The sequence below is a fragment of the Saccostrea cucullata genome, unplaced genomic scaffold (assembly GCF_032062105.1).
Source record: "Saccostrea cucullata isolate Sc308-1 unplaced genomic scaffold, CSIRO_AGI_Scuc_v1 ctg433, whole genome shotgun sequence".
Taxonomy (NCBI): Eukaryota; Metazoa; Mollusca; class Bivalvia; order Ostreida; family Ostreidae; genus Saccostrea; species Saccostrea cuccullata.
The window spans coordinates 51,375-73,287 of NW_026924543.1; the positions used below are offsets into that span (position 1 = coordinate 51,375).

Below are 21,913 nucleotides of genomic sequence, written 5' to 3' on the forward strand. Positions count from 1 at the left end.
CGGCACTATAAATTAGGGTCGGTCGGGAAAGCGGAAACAAATTTTTTTTCTAGGCCTTACAAGTACCAACAAACAGTCACGAGGAAAACAAATATTTTATGAAATCAGTGTTTTGATTATCTACTCTTAATTATTTTTTTAAATAAAATTACCAACATTAGACCTTACAAGTACATGGACACAGAGTGGTTTTTGTAACCCGCGTGTATCAGCTGTGTATACAAGGCGGGTACATGAAAGTGTCTGATGCGTGACCAGGCATCAGGTAGTGCAGGTAGCTGGCCTGTCAATCAAATCAGAAGCTATTGTGTTTTTAATGATTGACAGGCGGTAATTTATTGATCTTGAATTCTTGATTCACATAGATTTGGGAGGAGTTATTATAAAATTATGTGTATGTAACAGGAAAAGAGGAAAATGTGACAGACCAGATATAAATTTAAACTCAGACCCCCTGACTGCTCTTAGACTTCCAACTGAACTATCTGGCCACCAGTGATAGCTTAATCATAGTTAAACTTAAATTTTAACGAGTGCATCTTCAGATATCACACTCAGGGGACAAGCCCCCAAATCTGATATTTGAAGATACACTCATTAAACGGTACTCTATATATTACTTAACATGAAAGCTACGAGGTTTCATATTGGCTCAAACATGCCAGCATCGAGGTATTAGGAAATCTACATCTAAAAATTTTAAAATGAATTTTACCTGTAAGTCACCCTCAAACTGGAAGTGTCAACTCGTAAGTAAATGAAAACTCAAACACACAATTTTTGAAATTCCGGTTTAATTTTCTGAAAGATTCATTTCCAGTAGGAAGCACATTTCAGTTTGAAAGGTTGGGGGAAGTGCTGTGCATTTTCAGTTGGGGGCACTTTTAAGCTATTTCTTAGCTAATAAATTCCTTGACGAGCAAAAACGGTCATCAGGCCATTCTAATTGGCCTCTGCCGATTCGGAGTTAAAAAACGAAGTGATTACCTTCTGTTTAAGAAGGCGGGGATTTTTTTTCCTAATTCATAAAATTTAAAAATATTTGTCGACAAGATTCGGGGGTGGAATAAAAAAAACCCCGTAGTTTCCAGTCTGATGAGGAGATTTAAGAAGTTTTGAGTCGGTCCATTTAGCTCATCGTCGAACAATTTGTTAAAGGTGGTCTCAAACCTTCTGCTGAGGGGCATTTAAACAGTACTGTAGTTATGTTTTCTATAGAATTCTATATTGGCAAAATTATTTGTTGGAGCCCCCTTCCTTCCGGTTCTTACGATCATGAGGTCCTCGCAATGCGTGGGGTCCTGACACAGGGACTTGAGGCAATCTTAGAAAAATCGGGTATATATATAGTTATAACGATAATTTGTGATTTTTTTACTGAAGAAGGTTGGTAGATTCAACACCTTTTTTTATGATTTGAGAAAAAATTGTGTAAAGATTTTTTATAGATTCGCGCGTTGTGCAATGTTGCGTTAGCGCGACGGCGTGTTGTGTTTAGCGCGACGACGCGTTTATCTGAACGCGATATCGCGCCAACGCAAATGGCCCTATCCGGACACCATAATTATAAGATCATAATGGCCCTATCCGGACACCATAATCCGGACACCATAAGTATAAGATCATACTTCTCTATGTTATATATTATGGCTATTGAATATATTAGGGGTATGTACTCTAAGATATGTTAATTGTATGAAAATAAGCATTCAGAGCACAGGCACTTGATTCAGAGATATGGTTTTATGGACATTTTGGATAGTTTTGGAGTTATTAAGAGCGTTTTAAAGGTGCATAGACACCGATTTGAAGTTCATATTTTCTGTATTATTTTATGTATAATATCACGAGATATTGTAATAGCATTTCACACGAAAATATATTGAAATCTTTTTTTCATCAAAATGTTATTGAAACTTAAAATTTTTGGATGGGTGTGATTGACACATCCTTGCTTAATAATAATAATAATGCACCTTAGAAGGCAGGACCTACCTTAATTAAATGTCATACTTTTTTCTTTCTTTCTTTTTTTTAAAGCAGTGCGAAGTCACCTAAACCGAAATGTTTTGAACATGTTATAAAATTATGGGTTTGCTTATTACATGATAGGTTTATTCTTAGAAAAAAATATCCCCCACTCAAAGGGAAATGAGTAAAAAGACGTGATCATCCGTACATGTAAGTATCCGACCGACGATTTTGTAGATCACAGTTATATATACGTATTTTTAGCCGGGCTTATTGCTCAAAGAGCAATTGCCGGCTTATGTGATCCTGTTCAAGGCAGGAAGTCAACCCCATAGTCGCCATTTTAAAGTTACGTGCAAAAATATAGTTCTTACTCTCAACCGCTTTTGAGATAATACAAACGCTAAATAAATCAACAAAAATAAAACGAAGTTTTATCTATATAAATAAACATTAGTAGTAATGACTTTGAAAACTTCAGTCCTAAGTCAAAGAACATAGTTCATATTAGCGTAAGGATTTTTGCTAATCAATGTTATCGTAGTTCTCTACATATACGAGGTAAAGCAGGAGAGGGAACCAGACTGGCCTGTTTGTTTACATTCAGCTGCGGTACCAGATTAATTCTGATTCTTACAAAATCGGACCGTGGTATTAGGATTGAAAAACTCACTGTCAGTGTCTTATCATTTATATTGATAGTTTTAAAATAATTTTTTCATCAGAATATAAACGTGGTTCATGTAAGAAATTCATTCTACTCTGTAAATGAGCCCGGCTCTCTGTACTTCTGAGTACTTTGATTATACCCCTCGCTTGGAAAGCAGGGAGGTATATGGTGACGTAATTGACAGTTCGTCCTCCCATCTGTCATAACGTCCGTCCGTTACTCTTAGGAACGCTGCAGAACTGTAGCATTATGGTTTTATATATTATACATTTATTGCATGATAGTGAGGGATTAGGGCTGTCACGGTTAACCGAAAACTCGGTTAACCGCTCCGAAATGGCATTCGGTTCGGTTCGAGTCAGGTTTTCCGGAATTCGGTTCGGTTTTTTTTATCTTTTATATAATACTAATTTGCTTGCAACACGCGTTGTGATTGGTTGTTTATTTCAATGAAGGGTTCTTTAACCAATGAAAATACAGGTAACATCGAAGACATTTAAACATGGCATACACATGTGGAAGGAAAACCAAATCACAAGTAATTGTTTTGTCAACCACGTCCCCTACTTTCAAAAACGTGAAGTATTCCCACACTTGTGATTTGGTGATAATTCTAGTCAATAACTATATTTATTTTATTTTAAACAAGAAGTTTATTACTTTGTTATTTTTTTTACATTTAACAACTTGTTCTGTTGAATAAAATGGATAGAAATTTGTGTCAGCAAAATAGAACTTTCTAACATGTCCTTAATCCTTATCATCCTTTGATATATATAAAGATGTTTTAATTAAATTCTCAAAATGAAAACCGAACCGAAAAAACCGAAAACCGAGAATTTATTTTCTGAACCGAACCGAACCGAAAAATGTCTGAACCGTGGCAGCCCTATGAGGGATATATGAAGACTTATTCAGCCAAGAAAAATCATATTCTCCGAGGGCTACGCCCGAGGGGAATATGATATTTCTTGGCTGAATAAGTCTTCATGTTTCCCGAACATTCATGCAATGCATTGTTTATTATACCGAAAAAGCAAAACCTTTAAAATAAACATAAACTTTCAAATTCGGCACCGCTCTCAAATTCACTATCATTTTTTACGTAAAGTTACTATAAAATCCTTTGGTCAACACATTATCATCAGTTTTGTGACGTAAACCAGGCTATTGTGAAGTCTACTCCTCTCGGAAGTTTTTGTTCAACGAACAAGAACTATATTGCGGGAAAATGCACTAGGTGTTCCGAAGAGGTGGAATATGATGAAAAGCGTGCCGACGGCCGGGAAATATGAAGTTTTACGGCCCGTTCACGTGATTACTTCGAACCAATCAGATAACGCGTTGTTTAGAATATTTATAATGAGGTATGATAATAGTCTTTGACGTAACGCTGTTTAAGATCCCGCAATGCAACAAATGTGCAATTTACGGCGCAAGATTTTTTGCACACTGTTTGGAAGAATCTCCCACTTTCCAACTTTGGTAAATCATCTACCTTTCATTCCCTAATTCCAGACACATTCTTAGATCAATTTGTATATTTTATCCTCTTCTCAACCCTTGATTCGAATTGTCTAAGATTGCAGAAAATTCTAATTCAAGCGAGTTTATAGGGTTGGGAGGTGTATGAAATATACATATTTATTAAACAATGTGTCTAAAATTATGGAGGGAAAGGTAGACGATTTACCAATGTTGGAAAGTGGAGAAAATCTCCCAAACAGTGCGCAAAAAATCTTGCGCCGTAAATTGCACATTTTTTTTGTATTACGGGATCTGTACAAAGCGTTATACATGGTCAAAGAATGATAGTATATAAAACCATAATGCTACAGTTCTGCAGCTAGCTTTAAGGCACCGTACCCCTTCTCTTACCCGCAACTCCTCTAATAACACTGAATGAAATTTAAAGAGATTTTCACAGGTTCTTTGTTACATAGTGCCATTGTGCACCCCGTCTTTTACTTTTTGATCGGACTTATAAGTTATATTTTTGGTTTCTAATAGCAAACCATTGACACCACCATTCCCTCCTTAATATTGAGGATACCCATCTCTTATCCACAGCTCCTCTACCCAGCTGATACCACTGGTCGCCCGCGTGGCGCAGTGGTTAGAGCGTCTGCTCTAGATAGAGTCGCAAAGTAAGGAGTTGATCCTTACGTCGGAGGTTCGAATCCCACTGTGTGACATGGAGATCTGAGTGCCGAGTATAGGACGAAATTTGCAGCTCTCCGTCGGCAAGTGGTGGCGTCTCCATATGAGTTGAAAATTCTCGGGAGGGACGTTAAACAACATAAAATCAATCAACCCTATATCACTGAAAGAAATTTAATGAGACTTTTACAGATTCTTTATTTCATAGCGCCATTGTGACCTATTTACTTTTTGATCGGGTACTTATTTTGGGCCTCCCATAGCAGAAAGGGGGGCTTCGCCATTGTTATAAATTGGAGTAGGAGGAGGGTATCATTTTGTGAGCCCAGCGCTCACAGTACCTCTAATTTTCACTTACAATATAAATAAATTAAATTAAAAAAAAGAACATTATTAGCATTCATAAGATTTCCTTGTACTTTTCTTACATAATTCAATATGCTTGATACATTTTATTTTGAAAAAAGTTCCACAACATTGTCATTTTTGCTGTGACTGGGGATGAACTGTTAATATACATATGGCATAAGACCGCGGAACATTAATTGGCAAAATTGGAAATACACAGCTTACGTCATTTCTATCTGTTACAATCAAAACATTCAGTGACAGACAATGAAATGACGTGGGGAAAACATCGGATTGAAATTGCAGATCGAAATTCATATTTTCAATCCACCTCAGCTACGCTAGAAGGCACATTATTACTGATTGACCCAGAAGACAAATAATTTCAAATTTGGTACAGTTTGATTTTTTTGTCCAGTGTTTTAAATAAATTAATATTTAAGGGACAAATATTTCATTTCTGTTTGGTAAATATGTGTATATGTTTGTGTTGGAGGGGGGAGGGGGTGATTTTTAAATAAAGTTGTCCAACAGTTTTCAGTGAGAATAAGTATAAAACTCATGCACTGTTATAATCCTAGAAATAAAATATATTGTCATGTTAAGCCATGACCTGACTCAATAATCCCCCCCCCCCCCCTCTAGAATCAAATATCTCCTAAAAAATAATCTTTGTCTTCTATGATCTTTCGCGTTCTTAAAATTATAAGCTAAAACTCATATTAATGTGAACTTCAAACAATATGTATTTGGAAGTTGAAATTAGTTGATTTTTGGATCACACATTCACTCTTTGCTTTGAAAACAGCTACGGTGGATTGAAAATGAATTTCGATCTGCAATTTCAATCCGATGTGTTCCCCACGTCATTTCACCATGTTTCACTGTCTATTACTGAATGCTTTGATTGTAACAGATAGAAATGACGTAAGCTGTTTATTTCCAATTTTGCCAGTTAATGTTCCGCGGTCTTAATTACTGACCAGAGTTGAAGCGTTCTAATGTTTTGAAATAAAAAAATTTTATAGAAAATTTTTTCTAAAACAGTAGCAAAACTCTGAACACACAATTGTCTTTAAAACTATTGCAAAAAAAAAAACTGTTGTCATGAAATACAATTGCAAACTCGCGGGGAAAATTTGTATTTAAATACAATGGCAAAACGCAGAACGACATTGTCTTTAAAACAATTGAAAAAAAAGAAAAAAACTGTTGACATCAAATATAGTCGAAAAGCTCACCAAAAATTTTTCGGTTGTCTTCAAGCTTGAAACATTGTCACTGAGTAGCAAAACTAAACCAAAAACCCTTGTCTTTAAAACAAAAATAAAACTGAAGATATACAGTTGTCTCGAAAAACAGTGGCAACACTCAGAAACAGCAAAAACACAGTACTTTGGCAAAACGGTTGTCTTTAATTTATGTATTCGCAAAACTCAAGTGAAAAGGTTTTCTATTAAAGCAGTTGCAAAACTCATAACAACTTTTGTCTTAAAATCAGTTGCAAAGATCTGTCGTCATTAACCACAGTTGCAAAATCCAGATGAAACAATGTTGTCATTTGATACAGTGTAAAACTCAGAAAAAAATTTTCCTCTTTAAAAACAGAAGCAAACCCAGCATAAAATGTTTTCTTTAAATACAGTAATAAAACGCATCAAAAACTTTTTTAAATAAAGGTGGCAAAACTAATTTTGACGACGACCTATACTTTTTAATGGCGATTTTGCTCAAGAAGAATTATACGCTTATATCTTTGTGTTCTTTTTCAACTTCAAAATATGACGCAAAAACAATTAGGTATCCATAGTAATGCCAGCCTACTAGTATGTGATTTTTCTTTCAATCAAAATTCAGTCTTGTTTTGCAAAACTTTAAAAGTTAATCCGTTTAAAAGATTTGGTTTTCCAGCATTACTATATTTCGTTTTTTTATATACGTCTTGGGTTTTATAAGACCTTGATGATGAAAGCGAGTGTATTTGACATGGTTTCGTCATGCAAGGAAACTGTGTTAAGAACATCCAATGCTGGATGTCATATTCCGGTGTGAAGTAGAAGTCTTAATCCTGAATCTGAAATCTGATTTATAAATCTCTGCATCGAACGGACATATGACATTGAAATTATTGATTTTTGTCGCTAATCAATTCTGTTGCTCATAAAACGTCTATATGTATTTGGGAGTGTGTACAATAATAAGAAGATAGAAACAAGAGAAAAGCGGGGGCGTAAAACAACGGGGATGGGGTAAGGAAAGAGATGGAGAGGGAAAAGGAGAAAGAGGGGCTGTACCTCTGTCCACCAAACCTGTATGGTTGCTGACGAAAAGTTACGAATTTCAATGCGTGTTTATTTTCTTACGAGCAAAAACAGATAAACTTTGTAATAAATATTGCAAGCTTAAGACCCAAAACTATCAGCAACCAAGCAGAGAGTCTTTTCTCCAAAGGTTGAAGTACGAGTTGTCAAAAAGTGGCAATAAATAATTTTAAGACGTTATTATTTTTTTTTTTTTACATAAAACAGCTAATATATTTATATAATTTATAGTGAACACATTTCGTTGAAACAGACGAATATAATGAATTTTTCTCAGCGTAAAAAATATATAAGAACATCGGGTAATAAAAAAGGCGCAACTGCAAGAATGGTTACCATGACATGCAATACTGTTTCTATGTCTACAGTAAACCTATAGTCCCTTATTACCCATTATATATTGATGCAGTGTTGAAGTTACATATATTGACGAATTTAATAGTGAGGTAATTATCACATTCACCATGCGACCAATAACTCGGCAGCATTGCGCATATAAGATAGCGATGCTGTACGGTATCAAGTCATTTCACTATGAATGATTCCACTGGTATGACAATCTCTCAAGACTCTGTGTACGGGTACTCAGACAAAGCTAGTCTGACGATTCGAATACGGTTGGTTGTTATGCCAGTAATTTTCATTGTTGGCTTTTTAGGGAACACGCTCACTGCTTCTGTTTTCCTGGGGAAATCCCTGCGAGAGAAGTCCTGCAGCATCTACCTTGCAGTCAAAGCTATCTCGGACAACGGTTTTCTTGTGTCTCTTCTAGTGGCATGGCTGGACTTCGTCGATGTTCGAATCTTCCACACGCAAGTCGTGTGTCATGTGACATTGTATCTTTCATACGTCTGTGGATTTGTGTCCGTCTGGTCTGTCGTGATGGTGACCATTGAAAACTACGTCAGAATATGTCGCCCCTCTGATTCTCGATCTCTTTGTAGCCGCTACATCGCCAAACGGATAACAATTCTTGGAGTGGTTTTTGGTTGTATGTTGTACAACTATCCTCTGTGGACCATGGACATATCCCCTCCACAACCACCACAACAAAGGTTTTGTCATACGCTGCATAAGTTTGAACGCTTTGAAGTAGTTATGACGTACGTTGACACGATTTTAACGCTCGTTATCCCCCTCGTCATCATCATTATTCTCATCTGCATCATCGCCGTCAGCTTGGTAGATGCCGCGAAACGTCGCGATCGTCTTCGGAAGACCTCGTCTTATTCCAGTGTAAATTCTACAAAATCTAAAATCCGCCCTGTATCCACTTTACCACATTCCAAAGTCACCAAAATGTTGTTAAGCGTGTCACTTGTCTTCGTCTGTCTGCATACTCCGAGCCATGCAATCAGAATGAAGGCAACTTTGGAGAATATACTTGGACAAACATCTGTGACATCACACATGGACAGAGTGTTGCAACATTTCTTTCTGGTGCTTTACTACTTTAACTTTTCTATATACTTTTTTATTTATATTTTATGTGGACAAAATTTTAGAAAAATTTTGAAGAAGAAAGTGAATCAGTTGTGCAAGAGAAAGGAACATGTGGCTAGAACCTCGGACAGTGTTCTGAATTATCGAACCGTGGACATTGAACTTGAGACATCGAACAACACCTTAGATATGGACTAGGATTTCTTATTAGAGAAATATACATCTTTATTTATTTTCTCATAACAGGGTTTGGTCGTTTGTCCGCTTTCTGAATATTGCAACCCTTATTTGTATGAAAGGAACCAAACTCTTGTTCACGCATAATTCAACATTCCCTGTTAATTGTATACCCTTAATACAACGACATAAATGTGTGCCTCTAGTATTTTATGATTGTGTATTTAAAAAAAATTGTAAATACAAATGGAGAAAATTGTTGGTTGTACTAATTTATTGTTATAAAATTAATAAAATAATTTTAAAAATTAAATATACACGAAGTATACTTTTTTCATTTTGTCTAGCAACATTGTTTATCATCTGCATTGAATTGAAATCCTCCACCAATTCATTTTCCTTGTTAAAAAATCAAATCCTGTTTGCAAAACTTCTTATTCATTCAGCCACAGGAGTGTGAAGTTTTTCACTGTAAAAACAAAAGCAAGAGGTCCGGGGGCCGCATCGCTCACCCGAGCACTGTGGCTATGAAAAATGCAAAAATCAATCCAGTATTGGAAAGCTTAAATGCATGTGACCACAACCTATCCCAAGGGGGGGGGGGTGACTTGAATTAACTAGAATGTAAACTAAGAATGCTTACATATTTCTTTGATTTTCTGTTGCCTTTTCCCTTTCAGTTTGAACTTCCATCTTGGCCCCACTCTTTTGCAGGAGTCATGATTTGAACAAACTTAAACCTAAACTACCTTAGGATGCTTCTATATGACTATGACCAACCATGGCTCTGTTGTCCTTGAGAAGATTTTTAAAAAATTACTATGTATTCCCATGTAAAACTTTGACCCCCCCCGTAGGGGACCCATCCTACCCCCAGGGGTCATGATTTGAACAAACTTATATCTTCATTACCCGAGGATGCTTCAAAATAAATACTGTTTAACAAAACATAGGGCTTTGTTGCTCTTGAGAAGATTTTTCCTTAGTATATATTCCTATATGTAATACTTTGATCGTTCATTGTGACCCCACCCTACCCCCAGGGGTCATGATTTGAACAATCATGAATATACACTACCCGAGGATTGTTCCATATAAATAAGACCAAACATGGCTTTGTTGTTCTCGAGAAAATGATTTTTAAAGATTTTTCCTATATATTCCCATGTAAAACTTTGATCCCCTATTGTGGCCCCACCCTAACCCCTGTGGCCATGATGTGAACAGACTTGAATCTACACTGCCTGAGGATGTTTCAATATACATGTAAGTATGACTAATTATTACTTTGTTGCCCCTGAGAAGAAGATTTAAAAAAAAATTCCTATACATTCCTTTGTAAAACTTTCATCCCCCAATGGGGGCCCCATCCTACCCCGGGGGGGGTCATGATTTGAACAAACTTGAATCTACATTACCTGAGGATGCTTCCACATAAGTTTTATCTTTCCTGACTCTGTGGTTCTTGAAAAGAAGATTTTCCAAACATGCCACTGTATTTCTTAATTATCTCCCCTTGAGAGAAGGCGTGGCCCTTCATTTGAAACTTGAATTCCCTTCAACCAAGGATGCTTTGTGGCAAGTTTGATTGAAATTGGCCCAGTGGTTCTGGAGAAGAAGTCGAAAATTTGAAAAGTTTACAGACGGAAAGACAGACGAACGGACGGGCAGACGGACTACAGACAAATTGTGATCAGAAAAGCTCACCTGAGCTGAAAGCTCAGGTGAACTAAAAAACCAAATAAAACAAAGCAAAGCAAAAATAAAAAAAAAAAAAAAGAAAGAAAGAAAGAAAATCCCCTCAACTAAAAAAAACCTTTTTTTATATATAGTTGAGATTTTTATCGTTTAAGATTTTTATAGTTGATGGTTAGGAAATACTTTTTACTCGCTTTTTTAGTTTTTTTTTTTTATTCTTCACAATCGCTCTATTCTGGATATCTCCACGGGGGCCGGTAACATACTACGTTTTTACGTAATCACTATGATATACAAAAAGGAAACCTTAACGTATTTACATAAAGTACCGGTAATAAAGAATCCGTAAAAGTCTCATTAAATTTTATTCAGTGGTATAGGAGGAGTTGCGGATAAGAGATGAGTACCCTCGTTTTTAGATCTTAAATGAGCACTATTAAGTTATATATATGTTGATGTAAAATACATGTTAATTGACAATATGAAAATTTGGCAACAATGAATCGGACAGAAAATCAATATCAGATACATGTAGTATCTTCTCAATGTACGAGGGCTGTTCAATAAATAATGCCTATGACATACAACACAGATATCATATGACATTAAGCTTGACTTTCTCTCATGATTGAATCTTTAATGAATTGATATCAAAGTGACATCACCTTTAGTGATCTTGGATGTCAGCAAGTCATCGACTTCCCAACACGTGGTAATAATATCCTTCTTATCTTTGCAACAAATAGACCATATACCTTCTCAATAAATGATCATGATATACACGTAGTATTAATTGACATCAACAGACACTGTGACTATTAGTTCTGATTTGACAGAGAATCTGCCCAAATTTCAGCATCATGCCATCAAGAATGCACCAGTAGATGGAATGACTTCAAGAACATCTGCACTCATTCCATCAATACCATCAAAGTTCACTTCAAGTCGTTTTGATCAACCATGGTGTGATAGAAACACCCGGAGACTCAGTAGAAGGAAACGACGTGCACATAGGAGGGCCCGCATAACAAACACCCTGAATGATTGGAGAAAATATCGCGAGGCCCAGAGTACCAACAGGAAAGAGTGTAGAAAGTCGTACCTCAAATATATTAACAATATGTTAGGAGAGGAGAGCCCTTCCAGCAAGAAGCTTATACTCTTACATCAAGAGTAAGCGCTGTGACAGTTCAGGTGTCTTCTCTTTGCGGAACGAGGGTTTGCTTCACCATGTCCAAAAGATAAGACAAAGATCTTGAATCAGCAGTTTTCACCTGTCTTCCATACAGAGTCACTTCGTAACCTACCGGACCTCATCTGTCTTCTATACAGAGTCATTTCGTAACCTACCGGGCCTCATCTGTCTTCCATACAGTCACTTAGTAACCTACCGGACCTTGGTCAATCAACCTATCGAGAGGCAAATAACACCAACGTCACAGAAAAAGGTGTCCTCAAACTATTGCATAACCTGAACCCTAACAAGGCTAGTGGACCAGACAACATCTCAGCCAGATTTTTGAAGACAATGGCAACATCAGTGTCTCCTATACTAACCATAATATTCCAATCATCAATAGACCAAGGGTAAGCCCCAGATGAATGGAAAACGGCATATGTCACTCCATTATTCAAGAAAGGTGACAAATCCAAAGCATCTTACTACCGTCCAGTGTCTCTCACATCTGTGTGCTGTAAGACCACAGAGCACATACTCAGCTAATAACAACTATCCATGATCTAGCAGGTAGTCTCTACCAACATCAACAGGTAAATGCAGTCTTACTTGACTTCAGCAAAGCCTTTGACAAAGCCTCCCCCATCGACTAGCCATCAAACTGGAGCACTATGTTGTGAGAGGACAGACCCTGGAATGGATCAGAAGCGCCCTAGTTCACAGAAGCCAACAAGTAGTTGTTGATGGGGAAATGTCATCTGCTGCTCTTGTAACATCGGGAGTACCCCAGGGCACAGTGCTCGGCCCACTGTTGTTTCTCGTTTACATCAAGGACCTACCATCCCGAGTCAAATCAACAGCAACGCTCTTTGCAGATTGAAGCGGTACAACGAATAGCTGCACGATACATCATGGGTAATTACAGCAGGGAGAGCAGTGTAACATCTATGCTCCAATACCCTACAGTCTATGCGGATAACAGCACGAGCAACCATAATGTACAGGATTGTAAATGACTACATAGACATACCATCCAGTCATTTACATCCTATAAACATATGTAACACCAGAGGACATGATTTAAGGTTCTTACAACCATTCTGTCATCTCAAATGCTACCAGGACTCATTCTTTCTAGTCGGAGTAGCGATCTGGAATTCTTTAACACTATCCGTGGTCACAGCTGATTCACTAGAGGCCTTCAAAGCCGGAATCAGCACCTACTCTTTTTAGAATTTAATGATTTTATCCAAATTTTAACTAGGCCTTCGTCGACATGATTTTAACCTTTAAAACATGTGCGATAATGCCCAGCATTGGTGCAAGGCACATTAATGGAGGACGAAGATATCAGTTTGTGTGACCATTTTTCATCTTATATTTTCATTGTGAGAAGCTAGAAACAAGGGCTTTTCGAGACACTGCTTTGTAAACTAGAGGTACTGTGAGCAATGAGCTCACTAAATGATACCCCCGCCTCCCATATGAATATAATTTCAATGTTCATGTTTTGTTATGAGAAACCCAAAATATGGGTTCGGTCAAACAGTAAACTAGGAGGTGTACAATGGCAATATGTAATAAAGATTTTCATGCAGGAGTGTATAGTAATGATATGTCGGGCATCAAAAATGAGTACCGTCCTTGGCGACAAGAACTTACAGCAAGCAATATTCTGTTTGCCAAAATTCAACAAATTATCACTTATGATGTTTGATTGACTTTTTAAGACACATAGCAAATTGGATAGGCATTAATTTGGGGGGTAGTTCACACTATTTTAAAGAAACATATGACAGTAAAAAAGCTTAGTACTCAATGGTCACCCTGTTTTGAAAAATGAGTGACAACGACAGCGTGTAAGAATATCTAAACAATTATTTAAAAAAAAAAAACAACAGAAAATGTAGTTATCCAAGTTTGTCTGTTATTCAAACAGATAATGAAACTTTAATCCATTGCTTTGAAACCTAAAACAAAAATTACAGTAGGATCACTTGACAAAAACAGCAAAGGTCTGAAAAGAATTGCAAGAGGACGAAGGCAAGTTTTATATGCCATTTTCTTAAATATTAGCGGTCTTCTTGTTCAAATTTCTGGAGGAGTCTAGAAAGCAATTTTTTTTTCAAAAAATCGAAAAGTTTATGAGATGAAGGAACCAGAATAAGGAATCCACTACAATAAATTTCTTCTTGACAGCGTCCAAACCCACACTATCTGAAGAGTAAAGGTGATTGGGGATAAAGAGAAAGATCATATTTTGTCACACCAATAATATTCGCCAGATCTATCACCTTTTGACTTGTTTCATTTTCCAAACTTAAAAAAAAACACCTTTCAGAAAGAAGAAACAAGTCCAGGAAATCATAGGATCTGCCATATTCCAGTATACGGAGGAACATACTAAAAACGAGTTCTAATAACAATCAGAAATTTGATAAGAATGTTACGGACATGTGTTCTAATTTAAAGAGAATACATGTATTTAAGTTAAATCATAAAGACTAAATCATTGAAAAGCGTCTTTTGCTTCTTTCCGAGCACCGAGGACATTATTTATTGAACAACCCACGTAAAACGATTGATAATTTCATAATTTCTGTAAATAAATCGAATCGAGACAGGACAAAACACCACAGGTGGAATCAGGTGCAAAGGAGGAGTAGGCATCTCCTTTTAACCGGACACACCTGCCGTGAGAACGTTATTCTAGTTTTAGTACTAAGTATTCATTCATGTTTAGCTAATTTTCAAAAAAACTACAGTGTAATCAAGATATTTTCATGAACTTCATCTGCTGACACACTTTGGGGAGTGCCTTTGAACTGCGTCAATATATTTTGATGTTAACATTCCTTTTGACCTTGACTTTATTTTTCTTAAATCCGCATTAACTTCAATTTTAAAGGAACTATTCAAGATATTATAATCTAAATATATGCATGTATATTGAATTATTGATGCATACTGGCGACAACTACATGAACTAGCTTTAACTGTTTTAAAAATTCAAAAAATGGCCCTGGCCTTTCTTTGGAAATATTTTGCTTTCAGCTCGTTTCCAAGAAACAAATGAAGATATTTTTACACTCCCCCCCCCCCGCTTGAAAAGTGGTAGGGTATATAGTAATCATGATGCCCGTCTGTTACGTTTTGGGGTACAAATCTCTTATCTGCAACTCCTCTCAAACCACGATTTAGTGAGCTCATTGCTCACAGTACCTTTTTATGTAAATTATGCATTGAAACATAATTTTGTAAGAACTTTCAAACAGTATGCTTATTGCTTTTTTACCTTGACCTTTCCAATGATTTTTTTAAATTAAATTACATTCCATAATTGACGCACCTGACCCATTTTTTCTGTCGTTGATCGAATTTTAGCTTTTTAGGTTCCTAATTAAAAAAAATGAAAAAAAACATATTCAATTCTTTTTTAAAATAGAAACGGTATATACAATTATATTTCACCCATAAGCATTTCTCAAATGAAGCCCGATAATTAAAAATGGTAATTAGCTAGAATGTGCAGAGATAAACAATATTTTTTTTAACTCTATGAACAAGGATTTTGAATAGGTTCAGTTACATTGTATAAAGGATTGAAAGGTCATTTCTTCTTAGATATTTTAATTAACAATTTGAACAATTTGAATTTTCAATTTTTTTTAATTTAAAAACAATATTAGTGATAAGATCAAAGGTATAAAGGAGAGGCGAGGTGGGGGTAATGTTTACCTTTTTAGAAAAAAGAAATGTTATGTGCAGGGATGAGTCTGGTTAAGGTTTAATAAATTGAGGTTGCATGTATTCTCTTTAATTTCAGTTGAAATTAAATGAAGTTTAGAATTAACACATTCTACTATTTCAGCGTATTGTTCCCATTTCTTGATTTAATTAGTTTGACATTGTTATTTTATTTAATTTGTTGTTCTCCAATTGTTTCTTTTAGATCTACCCATACAAATTAACGCTCACCCACCATATTATATCAACTTTAAGTACATCGTATTGACGCATCACCCTGATTTGCCTCATAATTTTATTTCTACAGCACCAGTGACGTCCGGATTACACAAGTTTTTCTTTTTATTAACTTTTAAGGTAAACTAACAGGATGCTCACTGAAACGCCTTTTTTTTCAACAGCACGATTTTTTAGCAAACGTGACTCGTGTAGAAAAAATTGTGATGATGATACCTGTATAACAGGCTAAATGTTACATGTACATACATGTATATCTTATATAATCGAGGTGGACTACAGTATAAGAAAATTTACTCGATTAAGCCTACGTATGATCCTTGCATTGAACGCTACCCAGACAGACAATTAATCAGACGGACGAAATATGGCAATGAGGGGGGAGGGGAAGGGCAACAACAATCGTAAATTGGACAAACTTGAAAATCTTTTTTTTCGGGGAGGAGCACAGGTACTTGTGGACAGGACCGCCCCCCCCCCACCCCGATATTCAGCCCCGGTGCTTATTGGAGATATTTTTCACAAATTATATTTATTACACTTATTCACCATGTTTACAATAGGAAAAAATCGTAAAAAAACGAAAATAATCGCTCCACAAAAAATATACTCCACTATACATTATGAGAGATTATTTTCGGGTTTTTTTTTTGGTTATTTTTTTTATTTTTTATTTCCTGTCCACAAGTATAATGTTTAGTGAGGTATATTATTTTGTCGAGCGATTATTTTCAGTTTTTTTACGATTTTTTCATACCATAGCAAAACATGGACACTCATTATATTCAAATGGAAGGTGAGGGGTGTAACATTTAGTGAGTTCATTGCACACAGGACCTCTAGTTCAACGGAACCAAAATACAGCTATTTCTAATGACATTAACAGCATCCAAAACCACACTAACATTAAACCACACCCTGTATACTTTCTCTCTCGTGTACATGTGATCTATACAAAACGTGTGGATTGTTGTGATTTTTCTAGTAAACCATTGGCGTCGGAAGCAAATTGAAAGGGGGCTAAGTGGAAGAGACCCCCCCAGGACCTGGGGGGCGGGGCCAAAACCACTAAAATTAATGCAATCTTTAAAAGTCTTCTTCTTTACTTCTGGACATCAAGCTTTAATGATTACTAGTATATAGTTAAAATGCATGAATTCTTTGAAAATCGTTTCCTTTGCTCCTGGATAATATACCAATGATCTAAGTACATACTGATGACGAACAAAGGTTCCTCTTCCAAAATGATTAATTTCAGGGCACCTGGTTCAGGGGTACCGGGGGGGGCGGGGGGGGGGGGGGGGGGGGGGGGGGGGGGTACTTAGTCTGAAAATAAATAATGCTTTGAAATCTGCTCTTTGTATGGCATGTCAAACGTTGCAATATTCGATAATCTTGTGATTTATATTCAAAATCTTGTGATGTATGTTCGAAATCTTGTGATGTATATTCAAAATCTTGTGATGTATATTCAAAATCTTGTGATGTATGTTCGAAATCTTGTGATGTATATTCAAAATCTTGTGATGTATGTTCAAAATCTTGTGATGTATATTCAATATCTTGTGATGTATATTCTAAAACTTGTGATGTATATTCTATAATCTTGTGATGTATGTTCGAAATCTTGTGATGTATATTCTATAATCTTGTGATGTATATTCAATATCTTGTGATGTATGTTCAAAATCTTGTGATGTATATTCAATATATCTTGTGATGTATATTCGAAATCTTGTGATGTATATTCTATAATCTTGTGATGTATGTTCAATATCTTGTGATGTATGTTCAAAATCTTGTGATGTATATTCAATATCTTGTGATGTATATTCGAAATCTTGTGATGTATATTCTATAATCTTGTGATGTATGTTCGAAATCTTGTGATGTATATTCGAAATCTTGTTATGTATATTCTATAATCTTGTGATGTATATTCGAAATCTTGTGATGTATGTTCGATAATCTTGTGATGGATATTCGAAATCTTGTGATGTGTGTTCTACAATTCAGTGATGCGTGCAATAAAATTGCATGACGCAACAGAAAAGTAAGGACAATTTTCATTGGTTAGAAATAACGAAAGTAGCTGAAGCGTCGGGAAAACCATGCAGGTGAGAAAAAACACAATCATCAGTTTGTTTATTGCAGCACTTACTTAGTATTACGAGATGCACGAGTGTTGTTCCTGGTGACATGATGGAGATATTTCGGCCTGCTAGGGAAAAAACTCAGTAAACGTAGATATATTGACAAAATTTGTAGGTACTTGTAACGATATGTCACGATGCTGCATTGTCAGATACAGTATTTAGCTATATACATGCATGCTAAAAAGTTAAATCTCGTAGTAATCAATATAACAGAAGAATAATGAAGAGTACATACTACAAAAACTGTGCAATTTGTAGCAAGATTAATTTTTGTTTAACAGCTGTTTTTATTACATTTTATTTCGTATTATTACTACCAAATACTGCTACCGTTTGTTAATGTTATGCACATGGTTATCTTGTACTTGCAAGTAAATGAAACATTTAAAAAAAAAATAATGAAAAAACAAGTCATTTAGGCTATTTGATAATAACATGCTAAATGAACAGGGTTTGCTTTTTAATTCTCCTTCACTCAGTCTTTGTATAATGTATATTTTTAGACGAGCTGATCGCCAACCAGGAGATCAGAATGATCGCATCTGCTCCTGCCACTTTAAGGATGGTAAGAAGGAGGGGGACCCTGCATATTTTGCATGGAATGAAGGAAAGGCCTGATGATGGATTTCTCTGATCCTGAATGTACAAAAAGGTGAAATTATTTTTCAAAATGTGACCGACATCTTGTTTTTGGATAGTGGGTGGGTGGAGTTTAATTGAGAATATTTTACTAAAAAACTTTAAAAGGGTACATGTATAAACAGAGTAGCTTACAACTGAATAAAAAAATAATTCAAGTTTAATTATTTTACAAAGGAGGAAAAAACTCAAAAGTGAGGAGTCCCTGTCATCTTCACAGATGGACCAGTTGCAGATTCCACAAGCACCAAAATGTCAATATCAAGAAAAAGTAAAGCTCATTTAAAACACCAATGATGACAATTATGACCAACACTGAAACATTTTCAATAATTTTTAATAATATATAAAGTTCTTTTAACTGTACATGATTTACAATATATTTTCAGTTGATATCAGAGCACAACTACTCAGCATCCTGCACATTTAACTGTACTCAAGAAATGCAGCGCCTCTCAACAGAAATACAACTGGAAAAGGAATTGCTTGCCCTAAAAATAGAGTCTAGTAAAAGGAAGCCAATATCAATCCACGATATTAAATACAACGAAGAGAAGGTACATTTAAAGGAATTCCAATTGTGATTTCCTATTTCCTATCAATTTCAGTTACTGTAATAAAAACTTGTTGCCATTGAGGGATGAACATCTTAGATTGACTGTTATGTTAACATATTTTGTTATTATTTGGGAGTGTTAGGTCTCTGATCAGCAGGGGCATTTTCTCTATATAAGAAGAAAATGGAGACTCCCTACCCACCCGATGTATTTTGTCGGACAGTTTTCTGTACATTGCAGGTAAATTTTTTATTTATTAACTTTCCAGCCTCTTATTGTATAGTACATTTTGGGGTTTGAAGTCAGTTTTTGCTTTTCTTTAATTTTTAAAAAAAATTATTTAAATTCTCCTTTTCTTAGAATAAAATTCAAAAAGTAGCTTCTGATTGTAATGTATAAGACTACAGACATTGAACTTTGATTTGTTATCAAAAGGATTGATTTAAACTTGTCTAAATTAATTGTAAACAAAAATAAAAGGGGGCACCTGCTATTTCTTTAAGTGTTTTTCACTGGGGGGTGGGGAAACTTTTTTGTACATACTTGAGCAATAGGAGGGATTAGATAAGAATCAATTAGTATATCAGAGTCTTAAATAATATCCTTTGCATAAGCATAAAAAAATTCTATATCAGTCTTTTTAAAACCTTTGAATTTTGCTTAATTAACTACGATTTATCCAATTTTGGAGCTTTTTACCTAATTCTGGGTAGAATCCACCCTTATGAAATTATTGACTCAATTTTGACTTAATATCACTTTATTAACATTAAAGCACAAAAACAATTCATTGTACAAATATTTTATTTATTACAGTCACCAATATATCCAAATATCATCACCGGCCCAGACGTCATTCACTCCTTTGAATTGTGCTGGTAGCAGTAAGGTGTCATCATTTGAGATGGTCACAGTATCCAATACACTGAAGTCACAGGACTCAAATTTCATACATGTTCACAGGTAGGTGTATAGTCTTTGAAATTACCACAATTGACTAATTCTGGGACAGGTAAGTATGTAAGTATAGGAATGAGAGCACCAAATCCCTGGATGCACACATGGCTTTGTTTGTTATGGAACATTAAACTGAATACTGAATGGGTAGGCGTTACGCCATTGGCTGAAATCAGGTATTTAATTGTTTTCATTTTAAAGTAAAATTAATGACCTTTGAAATAAATGATGGGATGAGGGAATATTACAGAAACTATAGAAATGCCAGGGAAGATTTTAGGAATGGGGGTTGATTTTTTATGCCGCGTGTTATTTACTGCGAATCTCTAAAAGTTGAAAATAACTGCAATTTTGACCTATAAACGCCATGGGACCATGTATTTTTTTCAGTATTTTTTGTTAGGGCTTAGAACAAAGTTTGAAATGATGCTAAAGATTTTTCTGAAATTGTCATAGTAAAGTACTGAGAGGGCCTAAGGTTTGTATGGAGTTCTATGGGAAAATAATTAGTGGTCTTTTCCCTATACAAGATGCTGTCTGATGGCGTAGTGTGGAATGTAGCGTAGAATGTTTTCCAAGTCAGCTTAAATGCAAAGGTTTGTTTTAAAATTTATCATAATGACTTGCAAAAATTTAATGCAGTTAAATTTATTGTATTCTTGAAAGATTGACTGTAACACAATTTTTTTACACAATTACAAATAATCAAATTAATTTTTTTCCAACTTTTTTTCAGGGTCTCTGCCAAAATCTTTTGAGGATTTTTCCTCTGCTAGAGCATCCATGGATGCAATTGAAACAACCCAGGACATCCCAACACATATGGATAATCAGGCCATGGCCTACAGTATGTACAAAAGTTGCCATACTTTTAAAGTAGTAACTTGCGTGCCTCCAAATGGTGCACTTACATTTTGCTCCATGCTGTACCCAGGTTCTACTTCTGATGTAGCTATTGTACGTCACAGCCAAGTTTTACGAAAGTTCAAAGCTGGAGACCTTATTTTGGTGGTCAAAGGTTTCACCATTCATGACCAGTTGCCCCAGGGTGTCTGCTTAATTATAAAAGCTCTTTTATCGACACTAGGCCAGTTTACCATACAAGAAGCAGCACTGTGTTACAAGATTGCTAAAGCACTTATTCATGTGGAAAGAGCCAACGAGAGGATAAAGAATTACGAGATTCTCCGTCACATACCATCTACTTACAGACCAATCTCAACAAAAATATTTCAACTCTGTTCTTGTCTTGTAAACTTGCAAGCTCCACTTTTGAAAGAAATCACTTAAAGATACATGTACTTATTATAAATTTGCATTGGCGTGTGACAGTATACACTAAACAGTGAAGATATTCATACCAAAGTGCAAGGGATAAGCAAATTTTGATTTGTTATCAATGTCAATCGTTATATTTGTTAACTTTGTAGTATGTTGTAATACATATACTTCATAAAATGAAAATCCCTTTTGTTAGCATGGATTTATTACAAGAATGTTTGGCAATTCCATTCTTCATTTGACAATATAATTTGGAAGAGGGTTTACTTATAATTTTAAATCTCTAGTTTAAAGTATATTTACCTTTAAAGCACAACTCAACAAATTCATGTTTTCAACAATTTATCTATTAAGAAAGACAAAAATGTTACATT

At 35.5% G+C, this 21,913-nt stretch overlaps 2 protein-coding genes across 7 annotated transcripts; both read left to right on the forward strand.

Annotated features, from left to right (window-relative positions):
- Nucleotides 1-8,004: 8,004 nt before the first annotated feature.
- On the forward strand, nt 8,005-9,111 carry LOC134266680 (kappa-type opioid receptor-like). The gene has a single exon (XM_062748896.1). It carries the CDS (start codon nt 8,005-8,007, stop codon nt 9,109-9,111), a length of 1,107 nt encoding a protein of 368 aa, XP_062604880.1.
- Nucleotides 9,112-17,825: 8,714 nt separating this feature from the next.
- On the forward strand, nt 17,826-21,806 carry LOC134266690 (uncharacterized). Of its 6 annotated transcripts, none has more exons than XR_009992016.1 (7): nt 17,826-18,066; nt 18,609-18,757; nt 18,922-19,015; nt 19,134-19,301; nt 19,444-19,541; nt 20,118-20,264; nt 20,995-21,806. XR_009992016.1 is itself a non-coding variant. In XM_062748915.1 (7 exons), exons 2-7 carry the CDS (start codon nt 18,723-18,725, stop codon nt 21,014-21,016), a joined length of 564 nt encoding a protein of 187 aa, XP_062604899.1. In that variant the 5' UTR covers nt 18,121-18,217; nt 18,609-18,722; the 3' UTR covers nt 21,017-21,806. The 6 variants fall into 6 exon arrangements, 1 of the variants encoding a protein (XP_062604899.1); XR_009992015.1 differs by lacking the exon at nt 17,826-18,066 and adding an exon at nt 18,089-18,192; XM_062748915.1 differs by lacking the exon at nt 17,826-18,066 and adding an exon at nt 18,121-18,217.
- Nucleotides 21,807-21,913: the final 107 nt, after the last annotated feature.

Coding starts and splice junctions, on each gene's coding strand:
- LOC134266680 (XM_062748896.1), top strand. CDS start 8,005: ATGAATGATTCCACTGGTATGACAATCTCTCAAGACTCTGTGTACGGG.
- LOC134266690 (XM_062748915.1), top strand. CDS start 18,723: ATGATGGATTTCTCTGATCCTGAATGTACAAAAAG. Junction 19,016..19,133: donor AATGTCAATATCAAGAAAAA/GTAAAGCTCATT, acceptor ATATATTTTCAG/TTGATATCAGAGCACAACTA. Junction 19,542..20,117: donor CAGTTTTCTGTACATTGCAG/GTAAATTTTTTA, acceptor TATTTATTACAG/TCACCAATATATCCAAATAT.